General features: G+C 45.2%; 1 protein-coding gene across 1 annotated transcript in view; it reads left to right on the forward strand.

The window, feature by feature from the left end:
• Positions 1 to 22,605, forward strand: part of Pde10a (phosphodiesterase 10A) — a 171,042-nt gene that overhangs the window by 127,323 nt on the left and 21,114 nt on the right. Inside the window, 8 exon segments of the mRNA XM_076926631.1 lie at positions 2,382 to 2,522; positions 3,989 to 4,144; positions 5,446 to 5,496; positions 5,985 to 6,043; positions 7,870 to 7,921; positions 10,437 to 10,579; positions 12,583 to 12,675; positions 14,780 to 14,966. Coding sequence (XP_076782746.1) covers positions 2,382 to 2,522; positions 3,989 to 4,144; positions 5,446 to 5,496; positions 5,985 to 6,043; positions 7,870 to 7,921; positions 10,437 to 10,579; positions 12,583 to 12,675; positions 14,780 to 14,966 — 882 coding nt within the window.

The raw sequence follows: 22,605 nt of genomic DNA on the forward strand, positions 1-22,605 counted from the left end.
TCCATCTCCATCATCTCCATCTCCATCATCTCCATCTCCATCTCCATCTCCATCTCCATCATCTTCATCCCCATCTCCATCTTCATCATCTCCATCTCCATCTCCATCTCCATCTCCATCTCCATCTCCATCATCTCCATCTGATTTTATCACATAAATATTGCCTGGTTGGAGATATCTCTTTAACTGAAGAGCTAGCTCTTCTGCTCACCCCTGTCGGTCCCCGGCATATCCGGAGCAGGTGGCAGTTAGTCAAGTCCCCTTGGAAGGGAAGGAGGAGGGGAAGGTCTAGAGTGCCGGGCTTTTCCTTGTATTTAGATTTCTAACTTCTGAAGCGTTCTTGTGCTAATAAATGTTGTTTAGATTTATATAAAATTAGTGTAGGAATTAATCATAGAGAGGTCCATACTCAATGTTATGGGGAATTAAATGTAAATACATCCAAGTGTATAAAATATCGTCTGGTGGTATTCATCTATGAAAAAATAAAGACAGCATTTTACTATCTTAATAGTCCAAGTAACCCAGTCACAGCCTTAGCTCAAAAATTAAACTGATCTTGAAAAACAAAACTTCCATTTCCTCTGTTAATTTCTTTAGTACTTATTCCCACCCATCATTTATTAAGACTAGGCAAAGAAGACTCATCAAGGAAAAATGCTTAGAATGATTCACGAAAGGAATTGCTATTTTTAATCACCAAGAACTAAGGCAGGATTTGCTCTGTCACGATGAAATGCACCTTTATAGGCTCTTCCCCTGGTTCATTTCTTTGGGGTATACAATTCAGTGACGCTTCCCCAATCACAGCCAAGCGTCAGGCTCAGTCCCAATTGTGGAAGTCCTTCATTGACCCTTTCTGTTTGCAGTAGCAGGTCCCTACACTTTCATCCGACTATAAAAAGCCGTGAAGATTGTACTGTTCCCAAACAGGTCATTCCATGTATGATGAAACGAAGGGAGTGTTTGAACAGATGACATGTATTGGGTTAAAAAGAAGGAGCCAGCGAGGTGGCTCAGCAGCTAAAGGCTTTGGCTGCTAAGCCTGTCAGCCTGAGTTCCATGTCCTAATCCCACATAAAGATGGGTTGTTTGGTGCCCTCCAGATATAACTGTGGTATATTCCTCAACAGTCCCATGCAGGATAAATAAATAAATGCAAGAAAAATTAAGAAAATAAAAAAGCCGGGAGGTGGCGCACAGAAGTCAGCATGGAAACGGCCTCGGGGCCTCTGTCTGGAGCCCTTGGCTTTCTCATCTAACAACGTTTCCAAGATTCTAATAGTGGTTTTTATCAGGACCATTTCTGTCTCACGAGCACATGAAATCACAAACTTGTTAGTAAATCCAGTATGATCTCCATCATAAAGAATTCCTCTTTCATAATTATCCCCAAGGAGTTTCCGAATTGTAGCAAATACTCGAACCTCCTGTAGCCTTCTCTGCAAGCATCCTCTATGGGATTGCTTTCCATGGTTACTGGACTCTGCAAGCATCCTCTATGGGATGGCTTTCCCTGGTTACTGGACTCTTACATCTTGCCATAGTCTTTACCCTCTGTTAGTGACTGCCTGCTAGCACAGGAATGTGTAAAATCTGTGAGTTCAGGACTTTGACAACTAAGTATATTTTTAAGTCTCAAAATCTATACAATGTATATCTTCAGAGTGAGTGACTACAACTTAAAACAAAGTAGAAAATGCAAAGCTTCAAGTCTGGGAGCTTGCTAGCCCAGCACATCCTTTATCTAATCACTTAGTTAAAACCAAGTCTCTCCCTTGGTGTTCTGTCTTTGATGGTGAGAAGGACAGGTGCTGGGAACCTGGTCTCACACTGACTCCCCGCAGTGTGAAAAGTTACTGTCTATTCTTTTTTCTTTTCTTTTTTTTTTTAAACCTGCTGAATACATTGTGGTCTTTTTTTTTTTTTTTTTTTTTTTTTTTTTTTCTGAGAACCCTGGAAAGGCAATGACGTCATAGCCCGGGCTCGGCATTGGTCGGTTGGTGTGGCAGAGTCGAGAGTCCAGTATCACAATGCCATCTTCTTTCCATGTCGTGTCTCACTCAGAAGAGGGGGCTAACTTGAGTGTGTGTGTGTGCATGTGTGTGTGCCTGTGTGCCTGTGTGTCTGTGTGCCTGTGTGCCTGTATGCTTTCGAGTTCTGATCTCAAACCCGCCTTCTGTGTGAAGCAGGAATACAAGAATTTCCGTGTTAGGCTCCAGGCTGCCCCCTGTGAAGACCCTTGCATCACCCTATGTCTTGTCTTGTGATTGGCTCCCAGACTTCACAGGACCTAGTTAGGTCATGCTCTATAGTCTTGCGGATACTACACAAGACAGAGGAGACCATCTGAAAAAGAAGTTGTCTTTTCTTCTTCCTAGAGTCTGTGTGTGTTCACACCACCCGGAATGAAGGAAGGTCAACCCCGGCTCATCCCCGCAGGGCCCATCACCCAGGGCACCACCATCTCTGCCTATGTGGCCAAGTCTAGGAAGACTCTGTTGGTAGAGGACATCCTTGGGGTAAGGGGCTTTGACCCTGAAGATCTGAGGACTTAAGAGAGATGACATATCACTGATGTTATCATTTAAATTGTCTCACGATTGATTATAAAAGCATTACATGAAGATACAGATCAATAAGTGAATTGGTTTAGAGTTTAACTTGCTTATTCAGAAAATGATATTGGGGGTGTTCCCTGGGAAAAAGAGCCCTTATTTCAACATGTGGTTAAACAGAAAAAGAAGTTTATAACCATGTAAAGTAGATGGCGCCTCTTGGTAATTCATGTTGGCAATGCTGCCTCATCTGAGTGCTTCCCTGCAGTTCTCAGGCATCTCAGGATGGCCATTCCCCTGAGGTGGGCTGGACAGAAGTCAGCTGGCCATGAGTTATGTGGGCCTGGTTTCTAGTGACCTTGCTAATGTCTCTCACTCCCCACCTGTGAGCACAGCATGGCAGGGTCTGATGAGAAGAGGAGTGGAGAGTTGTTAAAACCCACTGTAGACATTGGCCTTCCCCTTAGCCAGAATAGCAATCACATGAAGAGGCCTGAGGTCAGCCTCAGTGTCAGAGGGTACCAGAGAAGATGCGGCTGCCAAGAGGGATGGCAGACAGGTCCTTAGCAAAGTCTCTCAAATGTCTGATGAATGCCACTGCAGGGGGGGGGTGGTGTAGGCTTCACGGGGGACAAATACAGGCAATGACACATGTGGGGAAGTTTGTTTTGTGAAACTGCTGAACTGGATGGAGGCTTGAAATGTGGCTTCTTTTTTTTTTTTTTTTTTTTTTTTTTTTCCTGACGGTGATTTACCTAGAACAAAGTTACTATCGCTTTATTGGAGGAAAGGAGAAAGAAGAAAGAAAGAAAGAAAGAAAGAAAGAAAGAAAGAAAGAAAGAAAGAAAGGATCTACAGTGAGGAAAGACAAGGAAGCAAGAGTAGATGCTCTGTGGATTCTCCTTTGAAAATGTTCAGTTCTGAACACAGGCTTTCAAACGTTGAAAGCCACAGGGGCATTTTCATATTGCCCGTCATTCATGGAGGGTCTGACGTGTCCCGTTAGCTTCCCGTAGATGGTAGAAACGAAACGCAAGGAATTGCCATCTTGATATTAGTCTTTCCCGTTTCTCTGAACTGGCTTGCTGGGGTCTTAGCTGAGATAGAAAATTATTCAAGTTGAACCCATCTTCACTGTGGCAATATGTAACTGATATGCCTCGATGGCACCACATGGGCTCTTTGAGGTCCAACTCAGGAAATGGTTAGCATGACTTTGAAAACAGAAGAGAAGGAAGGTGTGTTTGCGTACACCTGTCTTCATGTTGCATTCACTTGGGAAGCACAGGGTGGTTCCAGCAAAGAAGGACAGGGTGAGGGCCAGACTTGCTGATAACTGTTCTTACGGTCACTTGACACTAACATCCACTGTCTCCCTCATAAAATGTGTGCCTGCAAAAGCTAAGAGGCTTTTCTTGTTTGATCTCCAGGATGAACGATTTCCCAGAGGCACTGGCCTGGAGTCAGGAACCCGAATCCAGTCTGTCCTTTGCCTGCCCATCGTCACTGCCATTGGAGACTTGATTGGCATCCTTGAACTGTACAGACACTGGGGCAAAGAGGCCTTCTGCCTCAGCCATCAGGAGGTGAGGCTCTGACCCTGCTTTCTGCACCTTCTGCCCTCTTCCCTTTGTTGGTGGCCCCACCAGTGTTAAGTGATAACATGGATGGACGAAGTCACTGTTTGCCTGACTGTGTCTGGCGGTGAACAGCAGCATTCTTAAAAACCTGTTCTCTTGAGCAGTTGTTTTTAGAGAAGACTGGCTAAATCAGAAATACACTGTTTGGCTTTTCTTTTTACTGTATTAAAAATATCTAAACAATAACAACAACAACAAAATGTGCTTTGGTGTACATCCAGCCAAGCAAGAGGATGGCATCCTGGTTACCTCCTATCATCCCTAAATGTGTTTTCTTCCTAAGTTACATGAACATTCCAGGCTCTGCTCTCTTTATGGGCTGTCTTGGAGCTGACCCATTGACACTGAAGTCACACCTGAAGTCACACACTACCAGCACTTGGTACTACCTCTCCTGTGCTGGATGGACCAGGTCCCTAGGGGTCTGGCTTCACCCCCTTCCTGAATGATCTACTTCTAGTTTCCTGGGATGTCCGTCACTTCTTCCACGCCCAGCCCCCTGGGAAGAAGTCTTGCCTCCCTGTGATATGGCGAGCAGGCCCTGTCACCTCACACCTACTACCCTGAGTGGCTCCTGCCATGGAACCTGTCAGGTCCTTCCTTCTGTCCTGCTGTGCGCTCCCATGGCACCTGTCACTGTCCTTTCAGTTGCACAGGACACTTCCTTTCTGTCCAACCTCCTCTGGAACTGCACCTGGAACTAACACTTGGTGCCCAGCAAAGATGTACAAAGTGGAAACCAGTGACAGAAGGGGAATATGGGCTGGGGAGGATGTACAAGACGTAGTACAAGAACTCCTTTAAAAAGCCAAGTGTGGAAATGTAAGTGTCTATACTCACTAGTCCTGGTGAGCAGGGACAGGTGGGTCCCTGAGACTCTGTCCATTAAGTCTACCCTGGTGGCTGCACTCCAGGCATTTCTGAGATCATTCTTTGCCCTTCACACATGTGCATATGTGTGCGCACACAGACACACATGGAAATAGAAGTAAAAACAACAATTGGAATTTAGGCTTGAATGCGTGGGGTGTGTTATACAATATTTTTCCCTTTTAGGGACCGATCCCACACCAGCCTGAAGAGGCGGTTAGAGACGTTTTCTGCTGAGTTTCTTGCTAAACTGAAAAAAAAAATACTTGTTTAATATCAAAACAAGATGATGCACACTGGTGAGATGACTTGCTGTGTGCACACCTACTGACCCAAGAGCAAGGTTGTTTGATCTGCGCGTGTGTTATGTTTTGTAGGTTGCCACAGCCAATCTCGCTTGGGCTTCCGTAGCAATACATCAGGTGCAGGTGAGTTTGTGGCGTTCTTACAAGGACATCCCAAGGCAACGGTAGTGGGGGCTGGACGTGAAGCTAGCAAGAGAGCTCAAGGTTTGGTCTTGGATGCTGTACTGTCTCTGAACCATTTCATCTACTTGATCTCCTACACTCACTTGTAAACCATCTCAAATCTCGTCTCAAGTACATAAGCATTGTAGTTTTTCAAGAGAAGAGGAAAAGCAGAGTCACAGGGTAGAGCCATGAGTAGAAGATTCTCCTGGGCTCATGATGTACATGCTGGGTGACAAGGTTTAGAAGTAGACGTGTAACTTAGTCAGGGAAGACGATGTATCTGTCCCAGATCACGGGGCTATGCCGTGCTCCAGTGAGATAATAACCACAAGGTTCTCTAGCACTGTTTAGCCTGCTGCGTTTTTTTCCGACCTTGCCCGTGTTGACAGTTCGGTTCTCAGTCAGCAGAGCTCTTGAATGACCAACAACCATTGTATATGTGGCAGGTGTGCAGAGGTCTCGCCAAACAGACCGAACTGAATGACTTCCTGCTCGATGTCTCAAAGTAAGTGTTTGCCTGGGCTTCTCCCGGGTTTGGTGATAAGGGGCATAAAGTGCAGGTCTCGATGGTTAACACATCTCCATCCGCTGCATGGGCGAGCATCCTGGGAAGAGTCGTTAGTCACCTGTGGATTATAGAATTGCATCTTTATCCACGGTCAGCTTGTATGCTAGAGATGACAGATGCACCTGTGATTGTCTTAACGTGACATTCATTTTGTAAAGAGACCCTTTTAGCATTTGCTGCCTCTGCTCTCTCCACCTTTTCCCAGGATGTGCGCTCTGTCTTTTTCTAACAACGTCTCTTTACACAGTGTTAATAATGCCTTTCTGCGTATAATGTCTCAGGGGTGATTTTGAGAAAACAGTCTATTTCCCGGAAGCTTAGTCCTAGATCACCTCCCCTGGTTTGGTAGTAGAAGCCATTACAGATATTTATTAAACTCCGGGTTGTGTTGCTACAACGGGGGACCAACTGTTTGTACAACCCACCTCATTAAACCGAAACCTTAAAGCCCCAGACATGGTTACCTGGCCCATGCCCTCCTACCGGTTCCCTAAAGCTGGGAATAGGGGGTTGGGGGAAGGTGACAAGGAAGGGATGGCATGAGACACAGCCTCTCCTCCCTGGCCTCCAGCCCCACTGTTGCCAGCCCTGGCTGCTCTTGTCCCTGCTGTGGTACTTGGTAACTCCTCTCCAGTACATGTTGGAGCCCTGCACAATACTCAGACTGGAGTTGCCGGCTCATTTTTGCAGCTGTTCTTTGGAATCTGAAATTAGAGGCCTGTGGCCAAAGCAGTTTTAAAGATCACCCCATCATCTCTACTTTCAAACACTTAAACCCTGTCAATATGATGGGAACCATGCTGAAGCTGAAGCTATGTCAGAGCCCAGAGAGGGGGAAGCCAGACTTCCCTCTGGGGGGGACACATTTGCATACTTTTGAAGTGTCCCAAAGCCACCTAAATGCCTGTGTGACACTCTCTGACCTCCTGCCTTCTGCTCCAGTAGGAAGCTCAGTCACTCCAGTGCTGCCTTCCCCTGTGCAGGACTGAGCTCACAATGCAGGGAAGCACTGAGCCTCTTTGCTCTCAAGCTAAGGAGATTGTATCGTGACTGTATGCCGGTCTAATTTCAGAGCAGGGCTGAAACCTTACAGAGCCAGCAGAACCCATACCGGGTGCTCCCTGATACTTCCTGTGATGGCTAGCTATTAGGGAATCGTCTTGGCAGCAGTCTCACCACCTCCACAGCACACTCCTGCTACGGAGCGTGTGTTTTACTTTAATTAAATAAAGCAACACAGGTCCCTGGTCCTGACCACTTGCAGTATGGTGTTTTATCACTGGTCCATTCTACTGATGTCTTTGATACAGTTTAGCTTCTACCTTCTCCAGTTCCCCGCCTCCCCCCATCCCCTGCTTTCCCCACCCCCGTGATCATGTGTATTCTAACCATACTGGTGGACTTAATAAATTTAAAGTTTTTTTTTTTCCCTTGCGATGGTTCATGAGAACATTAAGTTTGGTTGACCTCAATCAAGTCCTATTTACCTATCATTACAAGCCTTTCCCCCACCTTTCAACTGAGCAATAACATAAGTACTGGGTGACTCCACTGGACTTAGTCTGTACTAAGGCAATAATAATGGTTCATTGATCTTTTTAAAATAAAATATTGCTTCTGAAAGAAGGTAAAAGATATCAAATTACATGTATATTCATTTACTTAAAATTGAAGCCCATACAATGTGTTCAGAGTTTAACATGTACTGTGACAACGGTAAGGTCACTCGTGATATTCATCTTTTGTATTTTTTCCCCCCTCAGGACATACTTTGATAACATAGTTGCCATAGACTCTCTACTTGAACACATCATGGTAGGTCTTTTTGGTTTTGACCGTGATTTTCTTTAAACCCTAATTCCTTGGTCTTCATTGATGGTGTGACATGTGTGTGCACTGGGGGAGTGTGCTCTGTTCATGTGTATGGACTGTGGTGCTCTGAGATTCCCCCTGGCCTTCCTTCACCACCTCTGAAGAGGGCAGCAGGACATACTTTTTAAACAGCTGTACTTGGGAAAAGCTTGGTTTTCACTTCCTAGTTTCCAAGGTACTTCCTGTACATGTCACATTAGGAAGCCCCACTTGGTGCTGACCCTTAAGTTCAGTGTACTTGAGTTATGATTCAGCATCTCTCTCCTGGAAGTAGGTGCCCTGAGTAATTCTCTGTGGTGATTCCTATGGCTACACTGTCTGCATCTCGAGATTCCTGTCTCGGCTCTTCTTCCAGTGCATGGGCTCTCAGGTTTAGCCTCTTCTAGATATCCTCTGCCATGCCCAGTCACTCAGTTGTCTTTGAGTTTTTCTAGCTGTGTCTGTCCACCAGGCTCCCACCCCTTGCTGCTCCCTTTCACGTTTCCCCTCTGTCAGTCCTGTGAGCGGATGGCATGCTCCACCATTTCTAATTGGTAGCTGACTCTCATTTCTGTATTGGGTTCTTTCCTGGAATCTGCTTCCTTATTGAGTTTTCCTTTCATGACCTTGTCCTACATGGTCACTCACGTTGTGAGCTTCTTGTCTCACCCTGAGTCACCTCCCTTTGATCAGCTGGTTATTTGAGCCCCACATCTGACCACCATGGCTTTTGGAAGTAAACCCTAAAATACTTTTCTGAGATTTTAGCTCCCTTGCTAACTTCTGTCTGCACACTGGGGAACTGGAGGCTTGTGGGGCCGCAGTGGCTGATATATCATTTTTCAGTTGGGTTTTTTTTTTTTTTTTGGTCTCCCCATCTCCCCCATCAATTGGGATGTGGGTATCCCTCCAGGCCTTACTTTCCCAGTGCTTCCTGTTTGTTTATCTTACGCAAGTCTCCTCGATGTGCTATCTTTATTTGGGTGTCTATTCCCCACTACTATTTAGGGGAAGACTGACTGCTGTGACCGAGCGCTGTGTGACAGCGCGTAGTGTAAGGCCTATGTGCTGCACCTACGTCCCTGACGTGCTCCGGCTACCGAGGCATCAGGATGCCGCTGGCAGACATGTGGCAATGGCCTTGTGGAGTGATAACAACAGTTACAGAGTGGGAAGAGAAGGGACTGGGGAAAGGAGAAGGGGGACGGAATATGAAGTGGAGGGAAAGCATGCAGGCATGAAGATCAGAAGCACTAGGATGGTTTGAGAGGAAGGATGCTTATAACGGACTCCTGGGAGACAAACTAAATGACAACCACCGAAACATAAAAGTGTAAAGATCAATAAACAAGCATGAGGGGCTGGTGAGATGGTAGTTACGTTCCCATGCTGTTCTTGGAATATGATTCTCAACACACACGTCTGGTGGCGCACAACCATCTGTGACTCCAGCTCCCTTCCGGCCTCAGCGGTCACCCTCATGTGTCTGCACAAACTAACGCTCATGGATCATTAAAAGGGAAATAACTCAGAAACAATTAGATCTGTATTTCTTCTTAGTTGGGATAAACATAGCGGCACACCTAAACGCCTTGGTCGTTTTTGGAGCCGCTCTGTAGGTGGAAAGGGGACTGCTAGTGTAAATAATTAGAATAAGTGAAACACGCTAGCCAGCCTGGCCTCCCTCACAAGAGCAGTGTTTATTTAGGACTCAGCCTAGGTGTGCCTGGCAGTGGTCTTGCAACTGAATGACACCCCCCCGCTCTTAGGCCCAAGCTTTCTGTGGTTTCTTAACCCTAAGGGCCCTGCCTGCCAGTGTCCTGGGACTCTGATCTCCACAGGCCATCCATCCACCATTGAAGCCTGAGGTAGAAAAAGCTGAGAGGCAAGAAAGAGGCTAGGGATGTTTCTGCTCTTGATTTTAGGAAGCCATCTCTTTGTGCTGGCCAACCAGTGTCTCAGGTATTTATTGTTTAGTCAGTGGCTCACTGTTGTAGCCCTGCTTGGCCCAGAAACCAGAGATCCATCTGCTGCTGCCTTCTGAATGCAGAGATTAAAGGTGTGGAAAATTCCATATTCCTTACAGTCACTGTGCACAGCAGGCTGAGTGGATGTTGGCCATGGCTGAGGGAGACAGACAAGGAATCAGGAGCATCCTAACAGGGCCCTGGCAGGAGCTCAGAGAGCTTGAGGATTCTCAGTGAGGGAGTCCACGAGCTGATCAGCAGCTCATTGAAAGTGTTCTAGTATTTTAAGATCAGCAGGGACATGGGTGCTCATGAAGTGTCCTTGTTTGGCATGTGCCGGGATCAGCACGCCGACAGACTCACACCTAGCTTTCTTTGGGCTTCATAATCTATGTACCTCTGATCACAGTCCTGATTTCCTCCCCATTACAGAGTAGCTGAAGTCAAAATGTATCCGTGTTCATCGTAACTTCAGTTTCCTATGGCTGACTCTAGTTTCTCATCTGCCTCAGATATATGCAAAAAATCTAGTGAACGCCGACCGCTGCGCGCTCTTCCAGGTGGACCACAAGAACAAGGAACTATACTCGGACCTGTTTGACATTGGGGAGGAGAAGGAGGGGAAGCCCGTCTTCAAGAAGACCAAGGAGATCAGGTACAGCTAGAGCGACCTTCCTGGCTCCGATGCAGACGTGCAGGTGTCCTGCCGCACCTCTCTGTGCCGATTCACAGGTGCGCTGACAACACTTGTCATACTGTGGTATCACTCCCACCAGGACCCGCCTCCTGAAGGTAGTGCTTCTGGGAATGACATTGCAGCGCCATCCCAGCGAAACCGCGCCTAGGAAGCGTTAGCGTCACTCCTGGAAACGCCGTCTTCCGGAGGCGGTCCTTTTGGAAATCATGTTGGAAAAACTTACTAGTGCTCCCAGGTAGGTAAAGGTCGCCCCAGCGGCAGCCGACAGGCTCCTGTGTCTGTCTAGGAGCAGGGTGAACTTAACCGACTCAGCCCCTGCTCCTTCCCAACCTATGAGGACTAAAGGCCCAGAGGAGAGGAAATTGATAATTTGAACACCTGAATTCAGGGCCTGGCCATAGGCTGATCCAACTACCCTTCTGCTGCATTTAGAAAGGAAAGCCCTCTTTGTTCCGCAAGTGGCAGCTTCTGTAATTTAAATGGACAAATGGCCCTTACTTGTTGGTGATGTCCTGGTGCCTCAGTCTTGACACAACCTGGAACCTGCAAGGAGCACTAAGAGGTGGAGGAATTGAGTCATGTGCACAAGTCAAGTCCCTTTCAACGTTGGCTTCTTCTTGCTTTCTGTCCATTTGAACCTTCCAATCATCACTATAAAACTTTCTCGGGAGACATTGCAACACTAACGAATGCTTTCTCATTTGGCTACTTTGTCCTGTCAGGGAACCAATACCACAGGACAAAGTGAGCAGCCACAGGCTGCCACCGCTCGGCCCTGGCGCTTCCAGCTGTTTCTAGCTTGAAGGATCCCGGGTTACATAGTCGTACGATGCTGATGTGGGGACACTGTGGGAGCATGTGGGGCGTCTTACATTTTGCTCACTTATTGGTTTGGTTATATCCTGGATATGCCGGACTGGTTATAGTCACCTGGTTAAAGTGGTTTTTCTTGCTTAATTTTGGGCTCACACTGCTGGTGGCTGGTCTAACTCTGGAGACATCAGCTCATTGTTACAAGCATAAGAACAGGAGTGGAGGGAACCAGGCTGTGACTCTGTAAGGACTAGTTGAGGCTGGTCTCCATCACTTTGGCTTGGGCTCACTATAGAGAAAGAGCCACCAAGAGCTCAAGGAAAGTCCCTACTCATAGGCTTTCAGAGCAAGTTAGACAAGTGTGTGTCACAGATAGACTCTGGCATGACTCGTGGTGTCTAATTTGTGGTCCTTAAAGCGTGAGGAAAGCAGGAGGCTGGTGACTCTGCCCTTCGTTCAGGGTTTGTTCTTTGGGGATATTTTCATTCTGTCTTGGGTCAATGCCCTTTTGAGTTTCTGAAAAATCTTAGCGTGACTTGTCAACGTGTTTCCCAATTAACTAGATTTTGAAATAAACACATCTACGAATATAATACACTAACATGAAAAATATCAGTGTGATGCCTTACTGCAAAAGTGTTACCAAGTACAACCAGTTTGTATTTGTGATCTGATTGTTTTTAAAATGAGCACATTAGAGGCGTGAGAACACCTTTGTACTGTTTGTGTGTAGTGCGTGGGTTACAGACAACAGGTCTATAGAGCTGGCCCTGGGTTGTCTGTTTCTCAAGGGAGTGAACCCGGGCACGGTGTGGGAAAGACACTAAAGAGATGCAGACTGTAATTGATGAGGGGATTCATTGTATAGGGAGATGGTTGTCAGTGACAGGCATCAACAGAAAAGTTTTCAGGTTCAGTCTCAAGTTATTATGAGTTACACCTAAGACAATCCTCTGAGTGATCATAGCAGGGTAATTTTCTGCTTTATTTTTATGTATTTTATAAGATTATTTAGGATACATGAATGTAAAATTCATATGCATACGTAAAATAGAGGCTCAATTCAATTATCTGGTGCTAATGAAACTCCAGAATTCCTTTCTAAGAGACCGTCTAATCACCAGGACCCTCCCTTTTTGTTTCTGCAGATTTTCCATCGAGAAAGGGATTGCGGGTCAAGTGGCAAGAACGGGGGAAGTCCTGAACATTCCCGACGCCTACGCGGACCCGCGCTTTAACAGGTGAGTGGAGAGCTCAGCCCTTGTCCTTTCTTCTTTGATGTTCCACTGGACTAAAGCCTCTCAGAAGAAGTCTTGGGTCACGCTGTCCCAGTCTGTTATCAGTGGTCGGTGTCCTCAGACACTTGCAGAATGACCTTCTGAGGCTATTCATGGGTTAGCCTTCCCTGCTGGGGCTCCACAGGGTGTGAAGTGTCAACTGACAGCTGTGGGCTTCTGGGGCTGTGAAGTCATGATTTTATCATTCCACACTCTGTCTCCGCATTCCCTACCCTGCCACACAGGGATAAGGAATTGGGTTTTAGATCGTCATGTCGGGTTTTGAACTTAAGGCCCTGCCATTTATTCTCTATAGACAGAACTGGTTATTTGATTTCACTATAGACAGAAAGTTATTTGATTTCCCTGCACCTTAGTTTAAATGGTATGAGAATGCTTACTTGTTTCTTGGGACTACAGATAATTTTCTAAGAGCCCTGGAAACCTTGCTGCACACAAAGTAGGAGCTGAGTGAGCCGTGTAGCTGGGATATCGCTAGAGTGTGGTATTAAAATTTTTTTATTCATGTGCGACTCTGAAGAACTCGAAATCAGAGAATAAGTTTTAATCAGTTCTTTGACATTAGAAGTCGCACGGTAGATGGTAAGGCTGTTAGAGCAATATTTCAGACATACCAACCATAACAGTGTTTAGATGATACATATGACTTACTTTAAAAACAGTACAGTCATCTGGCAGCATTTTTGATAATTAATGGTAGGGTGTCAGATAATATAAGACTCATATAGAAACATAGCTGTGTTATATTAATATTTTACCAACAAGTTGAGAATACTGATCGCCTTACTTCCCCCCCAAACAAGCTTGCTTGTCCTTAGAGTGCCTAAATATTGAAATTATCATCATTTAAAATCATTATGTAAAATTTTTGAGTCAGATTATTGGGAAAAATCAAAAGAGCAGCCAACAGACCGTGGCGGGACACTGACTGGCAAAGCATGTGATGCCACTGTCTTAATATCTAGGCTGTACAGCCCCATAAAGGACAAAGCATGTAGGCTGCTTCACCAAAAAGGATGCACTTACGGATAGTAAACAGCACATGGGGACTAAACAGGTCACCTTCTAGTGTGCACCAGGCAAGCAGCTGAGATCTTAAGATTGGCATCGGGGTGGGAAGGGCAAAGATGATGGAGTGACTGGGCCCTCGTGCTTTGCTGGTGGGAGTAGATGGTGGGGCAGCCTCTTGGGAAAACAGAGGTACAGTTTGGACCACGAGCGATCCGCCAGTCTGCCGTCCTACACAGACCCTCCAAGGGAAATGAAATCATTTGTCCAAGCAAAGACTCAGCTGCAAATCCCCGCAACAGCCTTACCTGAGACAGCTAGCTATTAACAAATGACGCTGACCATTAAGTGGAGCGTGGATAAATGAAACATGCCTTTGGTGGAGACTACAGCCCAGCAGCAAGGGCTGGATGGTTCCTGAACAACATGGGTAAGCAAGAGAAGCCAAGCCCAGAGGACTGAAGCATAGCCCCCATGTTGGGTCTGTGCCTGATGCTGGGGAACTCAGTCTTGTTTTCAGAAACCATCTCCTCAGGTCCGGGGGTCAGCAAACCCCTCTGTTCTGAAGGACACCATGGCCAGTGCTCTGCTTTCGTAAAGCATCCACAGATGAAGGCAGCCGTGTGCTGCACGGGCGATAACTGTGGTTGCTGATGCCTGCTCTAGATTTTAATGTAAATATTCTCACTAATGTTCTAGCAACTTACCAGTCTCCTAAATCTGACCGAGTTCAAAGGAAGAGACTGTCTCCCAAACTTCCTGATTTTTCCCCCAGATCACCTACCCTGGCCAGCAGCCTCCAGGAGAGACCGCCCTAGGAAACTATTATAAACGTGATCAAACAAGCTTGAATATTTGTAAAATGTTTTACCAAAACACTTTCACTTTTACACAATCTCAAATCCCCAGTGCAGCTCCAGCCATTCATAAAAAGCGCACACAAGCTACAGAGCGATGTCGGAGTTGTTGGATGCGTTGTTTGTTTCCACTCACTGCCCTTTTCCCCCGGGTGACAGCACTGTCCCTTCCACTTCCACAGGGAGGTGGACCTGTACACGGGCTACACCACGCGGAACATCCTGTGCATGCCCATAGTGAGCCGAGGCAGCGTGATTGGCGTGGTGCAGATGGTGAACAAGATAAGCGGCAGCGCCTTCTCCAAGACGGACGAGAACAACTTCAAGATGTTTGCTGTCTTCTGCGCTCTGGCCTTGCACTGTGCTAATGTAAGCGTGCCTCTGGGCTCAAGTGACTTTGAGCTTGGACTCTTTCTTTCTTTCTTTCTTTCTTTCTTTCTCTCTCTCTCTCTCTCTCTCTCTCTCTCTCTCTCTCTCTCTTTCTCTCTCTCTCTCCCTTTCCTTTCCTTTCCTTTCCTTTCCTTTCCTTTCCTTTCCTTTCCTTTCCTTTCCTTTCCTTTCCTTTCCTTTCCTTTCCTTCCTTCCCTTCCTCCCTCCCTCCCTCCCTCTCTCTCTCCCTCTCTCCCTGTTTCTATTTCCTCTGTGAAGTATGTGCAGGGAGTCCTGCTTGCACCTGCTTTGGAAGTATCTTAGAGCGCTTGTAAAGAAAACTAACTCCCGAGAATTTGAGTGTAGTTCAAGATGTGACTTTGTTTCAAAAGAATTGTTCGTGTACTGGTGAAATAGCAGCACTGGGCTTGCATCTGGTGTCTTCTGGAAAAGGGGACCCCGTTGTCTGGTGTTTGTCATAGGCGGTACTTTAGGGAGTATCTGCAGGATGCAAACAGCAGCTCCAGTGCCTCCCCAGTGGCCAGGAACGTTCTGTCAGTCAGAAGAATGCTTGTATGTTCAGTTTAATGCCTGTGTGTGAACATTGTGAGCGGCAGGCACCATCTAGGCCTCTTGGACCACTTTGTTCTGTGCCCGAGGAATAAAACAAGGCTCAATTTATACCTGAAATTTAGCATCTATTTTAAATGGGTCGAACATGTAGAGGATTCATAAACTAATAATCCTATGGCGGTATTGTGGTTCTGCAATTAGGGAAACTTTTAGGACTCCGAGCAAAGCACCATACCATACACCAGTGGGAGTTACCAGGGTGCCACGTTAGTAACTCAGATCAATTTTTTGAGGAATGGGATTGAGGCTTTGGAGTTCCCCACATCACTCATCCATGTTGATCTCCCAAAGCAGCGGGTCTTGTGTGCCTCCACGGCCCAGCACAGTTCACACCCTCTTCTCCCGGGGGCAGGGCCACCTTGCCTTCAAGGGGCGTCAGGGAAATACACCAGAGTGGCTACAAGTTCTCTGTGAAATTCATTTTGATTGTGTTGCTGAAGTGTTTCTCCTCACTAACAGCTTATATAAAACAAGCATGTCGCTTTTGAAGCTTTCCTCCACTCCGAAAGTGCAAGAGAAGGTCTGAAACCACCTCTCTTCTCTCCCCTTGGCCTAGGCTTGGACCTTGGTGAGGACTTTGCTGCCTTTGTAAAAAGCCACGGTCCATATTAGAAAGAAGAGCACCCATGGGTGCCCTTCAAAGCATCCTCATAAACCAAATGGAGACGATATACCTTGCAAAGAAGATGGCAGCAGGGCCCCCACTCTGTGCTCCTCAGAGCGTCCCTCTGTGCAGCTGTATGAAGGGAAGGCCCACGGCCTAGTGTGGGCATCCCTCTTGCGCTCTCTGGTACTTTCAAAGCAAGTCAGCCTTGCTGTTTCCATAGGAAAGGCATCTTACTGCACGACTGCCCCAAGCAGGGAACTGGACAGTTTCACTTCCTCAAGTTTGCTAAGACCATAGATACGAAAAAGCTTTCTGCGAATAAAATGGTCTCCGCTCGTTGGCTGTCACTAAGTCAAGACACATGCGATCCTGGGAACTCAGAATAGTCTTGCCCTTGAACAAAGGGCCTTTAGGCCCACAGCTGCCTCTAAACTGGGTGTACAGTCTGTCATCCGCCTCTGTGGTCCTGTTGGCTTATGGTACCTGTACCTGAGAAAGGCAGGACACAAGGACCAGAATAACACTCAGAATGCCCTTATCTTATTTAGGTTACCTTCAGATGGCATCCCACTGATGAAATTGAAGGGCATGTCTGGCCGGCAGCACTTACATGACATTTGTCAAGTTAACTGATAACTAAAAGTACTTTTAATGGAAAATGGCCATTTAGAAATGCTAGAAGTCTTTAGCCTATGCTTCTGGGCCTGAGATTCCTCAGCAGGCGAGTGGTGATGACAGTCTCCCTGGGGATTGGCATTAGGACCGTAGGTGATAATATCTGGGTTTTTAGTCATTAGCAGCTGCAGTCTGCCCCCATTGCTTTGAACTCCAGTCAGCTCCGATACAGTATTTTAATCACCGCCACCAGTTTTATGAAATCCAAATTTATTGTTTAACAGACAGCTGAACAGTCTGCACAGGCTAAACTGCCTTTCATCAAGACGGAGGATTTTTTTCCAGGATCTCCTGGAAAAAATTGCAGATGGACCATTGAAGCCCATTCAAAGACAAACTATCCACTCCCAGGAGAGAAATCACCAACTTCCTCTTTAGTTATGCTTTGGCTGGGTGAAGAGTTTGGAGAAAATCCTTACACGTGGCCCATTCAATTTGAGCAGGAGAGAAACTCATTCTAGTGCTACATATGGGTATGCTGGGGCCTGTCTTTAAGAAGGAAATTGCAGATCTCCAGGCTGGGGCCAAAGAACAGGGAATTATCCCATTCCTTGACCCTGTGCTGTGACCATGCCCATGGAGTAGGTTCGTCAGCAGCTATAGGAAGGAACACCAGGTTCTATGGTTTGGGGGGGGGCAGCGTCTTTTGATCTCTCGGTTTCCTCTTTGGGTTGTCTGCTCATTTCTTGTATTTCTTACTCGTTTTCCCATTCATTTGCTGACTCCAATTTATCCTGGATAATCGCCCATGGGAGTGCTACACCCAGGACTGCTTAATCTCTCTTGCAAGTACTGCAGGTTCTTACTGTTTGGAGCCCACTTGGAATTCCCGCGTATGTTTGTAGCATAAGCTTCAGAACTGTAGTCTCCTATTGTGGAGTCTTGGTCTTCAAACCCTGATGGCTCCAGGACAGTTTTGCATCTCCAGCTCCGCACAGGGCAGCTCCTTTCCTACCTCACTTGTTCACTTAGGGATTAGCCACCTCTGCTGGTGTGTGTGTGTGTGTGTGTGTGTGTGGGGTTCCTTCAGCTTGCAGTAGCACAAATTTTTATTCTATACAGCGTGTGTTCGGTCTTCAGATTTGTGTAGGGGATTCATTTGGTGTTAATAATGACATCAGTTAATGCTATTAAAAAAAATAACACACTGAAAGTATGCACCTTAAAAAAATATTTTTGTTATTTGAAATGCGGATTAAATCGGTGGTAGAGGGAATGCTTAACTTGCATTAGGAAATGTGGTTTAACCGTAACTTGACAGGGCCAATGCCTAGCAGTGGTGAGTTTCCTGATTTCTCTTGCGTGTTTCCCACTGCTGGCAATCTCAGGCTCCTCACAGGAGGTGTTAGACATGGAGAGACAAGGTTGACTTCTGCAAGGTAGTGCAGGGCACCATTGTCACTCAGGTCAGACATGTCTTGATCCTCACCAGAGGATGACAGCAGCTAGGGGGAGTGGCATGCTGGGATGATAGTCATCTGAAACCAATACAAAATGTTAAGAGACCATCACCAGCTAGTGGTACCAGCTGTTTACACAACCTTATGATTGGTCCCTACCATGTTCTCAGTTCACAGATAGAGATCTGGGTAAAGAGAATTAAGAAATGCAGTTTATTATTGGCAGAGAGATCCAACTCAGGGAGGTGACTAGAGTCCACAGTCTTGAGAACTGAGTCAATGTCACCCTGGAGTGACTCAATGTCTACTGTGAACATTCTAATCACCTCATCTGTGAGTGCCACAGGACTGTCATGTGGATTTGGTATATAGACTGGTACTTCAGAACAACCCCCAACAAAGTATTTTATCTGCCAAGAAGCTGGGTTCCATGTTCTAAAGTATAAATGGTGTATTTTCACTTTGCAGTAGCGGGAGGCCACCCTCATGTTCCCAGGTTGTCTTCACGCTGAGATTCTGAGGGTCTGTAGCTTTGTTCTAGTACCCAAGAGCGACAGGTCATCTGAGCAGTCTTCAGTGCCAGACCAACAGCACCCACTTCTTCTAAAAGTCCCTCTTGCTATCACAGAGTCCAAGATTAACTCTCATTTATTGTGTGGATAACTGATAAAGAGTGTAAGCTATAACTCTCTGTCTTCCTTAGTCTGCAGTGAGATCTTACACTGTATTATTTTCTAACACTCATATTGAAGCTTATTTGCCAAATGAGAAATGTCAAACATGTCTAAAACTAATTTTTTTTGTACGAAATTAAGCTAATTTATGTAGTAATTAATTTTAGAGTAAGCACAATATCAAATGATGAAAATGCAAGAATAAAACTTTAAACAGAATGATATGCTATAATATATTTGCATTATAGTTTTATAAATGAAAAAGATGACAAAAACCTTCAGCTGGATTGTTGGCTACTATCTTATAAAAGACAGTGACAGAAATAGGAGTTTGGGGATTGGATGATGTCACATGTGAGGATTGGATGATGTCACATTCAAGGGTTAGATGATGTCGCATGCAAGGATTGAATGATGTCACCTGTAAAGGACCACCATTATTGGTAACTACTGTGTTGTGACCTTTAGACTGAGGGCAGCTACCTTTACTTCCACCCTCATCATAGAATCAGGCTGGGCTATAGAGGCCATGCTGAACTGTGCTGAATATTGAGAATCCCAGGGACAGTTAGCCTTCATGCCAGAGCGTGTGGGATCATCTCGAGGACAGAAAGCCAGGAGGAGGCCATGGAGGTTTGGGAGGATATAAGGGAAGTGTCTGCTTGAGTTTCAAGTGAACAATGTTGACATAGCATCACACTATGCTCTTTATTGTGGAGACGCTCGAATAAGGCTCGAACATCACACAGTCCTGTCCTGTCCTGTCCTGTCCAGGGTGGCAAATGTCCCATGACAGGTGGCCTTCTGCATCTAGGAGGGGGCAGCGGCCGTGCACAACATTCAGTGTTTGCAAGCTCCTCTTCAGGCTGTTAGTGAGGCAGCTTTCACATGTATCCCCATCCCTGCTGCCCGTGGGCTTGCAGTTTGTGGGCAGTACCTGGCTCATTTGTTGACATCTTACAGAATTTACTCATTTCCTTCCACAGAAAGACATGTTTCAAATCTGCTGCCCTCTCTCCTGACAAATGAGTCAATATTTGGACATTTAGAAGATAACATTTAAAAGAATGAGCAACATTTCAGAGGTTTCCAGTGCTACTAACAGTGAATGAGAAAACACTTGTTCCAAAGAAAGCTGCACACACCCATGGGCAGAATGCTTTGACATAGACGCCTGATAGACCCGCCTTTGTGTGCAGTTGCCCCGCTCTTTTGTGTTTTTTTCTTGTTCTGTATGTTTGGTTTTGACTGTCATGCATCCCTGGCAGCCTCTTTTCTGGCCCTGTTCACTTACTGTTCTGTGAGTACCTAAATAGACATCCCATGCTCTAGATTTGAGAATTTTTCTTTGGTGATTTTACTGAAAGTATTTTCTGTGCCTTTGGCATGGAGTTCTTCTTTACCTATGTCTATGATCCATAAGTTTGGTCTTTCCATGGTGTCCCAGTTGTCCCTCATGCCATGTTTTGTGTTCTACTTACCATTTTTCCATGACTGAATGATCTAACCCCTTCCCCTTGTCTCCAGGACTCCCAGTGTGTGCTGCCCACAAGCCGTGCAGTCAGTGAGGTTCCCACTAAGCTTCTGATTTGCCTTATTGAATGTTTCATTTCCAGCCTCACCTCATTCCTGTATTTCTGCAGTGTTTTTTCTCTCTCTCTCTCTATATATATATATATTGATTCTAATTTTGCATCCTGATTGAGTTATTTGTTCCTCTCAGCTGTTTGCATGCATTCTCCTAGAATTCATTTGGGGACCCATTTCTGTCCCTCTTTAGGTGTATCTAGACAATTATGTTCTTATCGATTCTCCGAATGTATAGTTGTTCTGGATTCCTTGTAAATTATTCTAAGTGGCTTTCCTTAGGGGGGCATTATGACAGAATTGGTAGCATGACATATTGCCATGTTTTTTTCTGTTATATTCTGCATTGCGATTTGTGTATCTAGAGTTGGTCAGGTGCATCTTCGGCATGAATTGCTGGCCCACTTGAATGGACATTTGGATCTAAGTTTGGTATCGCTATATATTAGCTGGTTTAGGACCTATTAGGTTCTACTCACAGCTCAGTTATGAAACAGTCAGAACTGGTTTGTGGTTGGAATAGCTTGGGTGACCCTAGTCAGGCTAGCTGTCTTATGTGCAGGAAGTTCACAGGTTCATTGGACAGGTGCCTTGGCTATCCAAGTTCCCTCTGGTCATCGCAGGAGCCTAAGGGTGGCTAAGGACCTGGAGTTGTGGGTATGTGGCCTCAGACAGGTGCTGCTGAGGCCAGTCTGAGCCTGAGGAGAGAGTCCTAGGGTCATGTGTGTATGATCTAACACAGATGCTGTGTGGATGGTTCACCCAGATCCTAGTGGGAGCTGAGGACAGGAGGGAGTTTAGCTAGGGTCAGGTATCTATGACCTCACACAGATGCTACTCTCAGTGGTAGCCTGGGGATGGGAAGACACTGCTTTATGTAAACATAGAGCAGAAAATGACAGAAGAGCATTCAGACTGTTTCAGAAATTTTTGATAAATTTATATACTATGCACAAGCCAAAAATTATTGAATGATTTTTTTTTTATAAAAGTGGTCAGCAGTATTTGTACAACAACATAATCCCAACTATGCCCACAGGGTCTTTACATACAGAAGAGTAATGATTCGAATGCTGGCTTTCCCCCTGTAGTTAAGAAACCATCATGCTGCTTCTATGTTCTGTGTGTGTTTGGGACCAAGGCTGCAGCAGAGGTGTGAGGTGCTCTACAGGCAGACTTGTTAACAACTACCCCAGATTTGTGATGCATTTGAATCGTAATGAATTTTCCATTGTTGTGTGTCATAACATGCTATTGTGTGTTACAGCTACCCTGCACCCCCCCCCCAATGTGGGCTTACAACCCACAGTTTACGAAGCTGTGGTCTAGCCGAGGTTACTAATGGTGGCAAATAGCTTCAAATGGTGACATAAAGGACATCTTAATTCTTGATGCATCTCACCTTCATTCACATTATTACATAGAGCTTGTATATATCTATGCATGTCTAATCTTGTATATAGAAAGCAAGCTGCCCTGTATTGGTGTTACAGCAACGTGTGAACTATTGAAGAAACCATCAATGACACACATTAATTCTTGTGAAGGGCTCATTTTTCCCTACAATTTTTCTTGAAATTAATCTCATATTACTAATTCAAACATGTAAACATTGGTCTTTTTTCTGGCTCCATTGCTTTTTGTATTTTATCTCAAATATTTTTTTATATTTATATATATAATTATATATATAATATATTTTATATTATATATATAATTTTATATATATTATATACAATTATATATAATATATTTTATATTATATATATAATTTTATATATATTATATATAATATATAAATATTTTATATAAAATATAAAATATTTATATTTTATCTCATATATATATCTTATATAAAATATAAAATATTTATATTTTATCTCATATACATGTAATTTATATCATTTGTAAAACCATTCTGTATGTGTATAAGCACACATGGTCTTACTAATTCAATAGGACAGTAAGATATGTCCATTCATTTTCAAGAAGCCCCCTTCCCAGCCCCTCCCTCAGGATGAGGTGCTGCACCTCCTGAGCAAGCACTCACCACCAGCTGCTCC

Source organism: Arvicanthis niloticus, chromosome 28 (genome assembly GCF_011762505.2).
Source record: "Arvicanthis niloticus isolate mArvNil1 chromosome 28, mArvNil1.pat.X, whole genome shotgun sequence".
Classification (NCBI taxonomy): Eukaryota; Metazoa; Chordata; class Mammalia; order Rodentia; family Muridae; genus Arvicanthis; species Arvicanthis niloticus.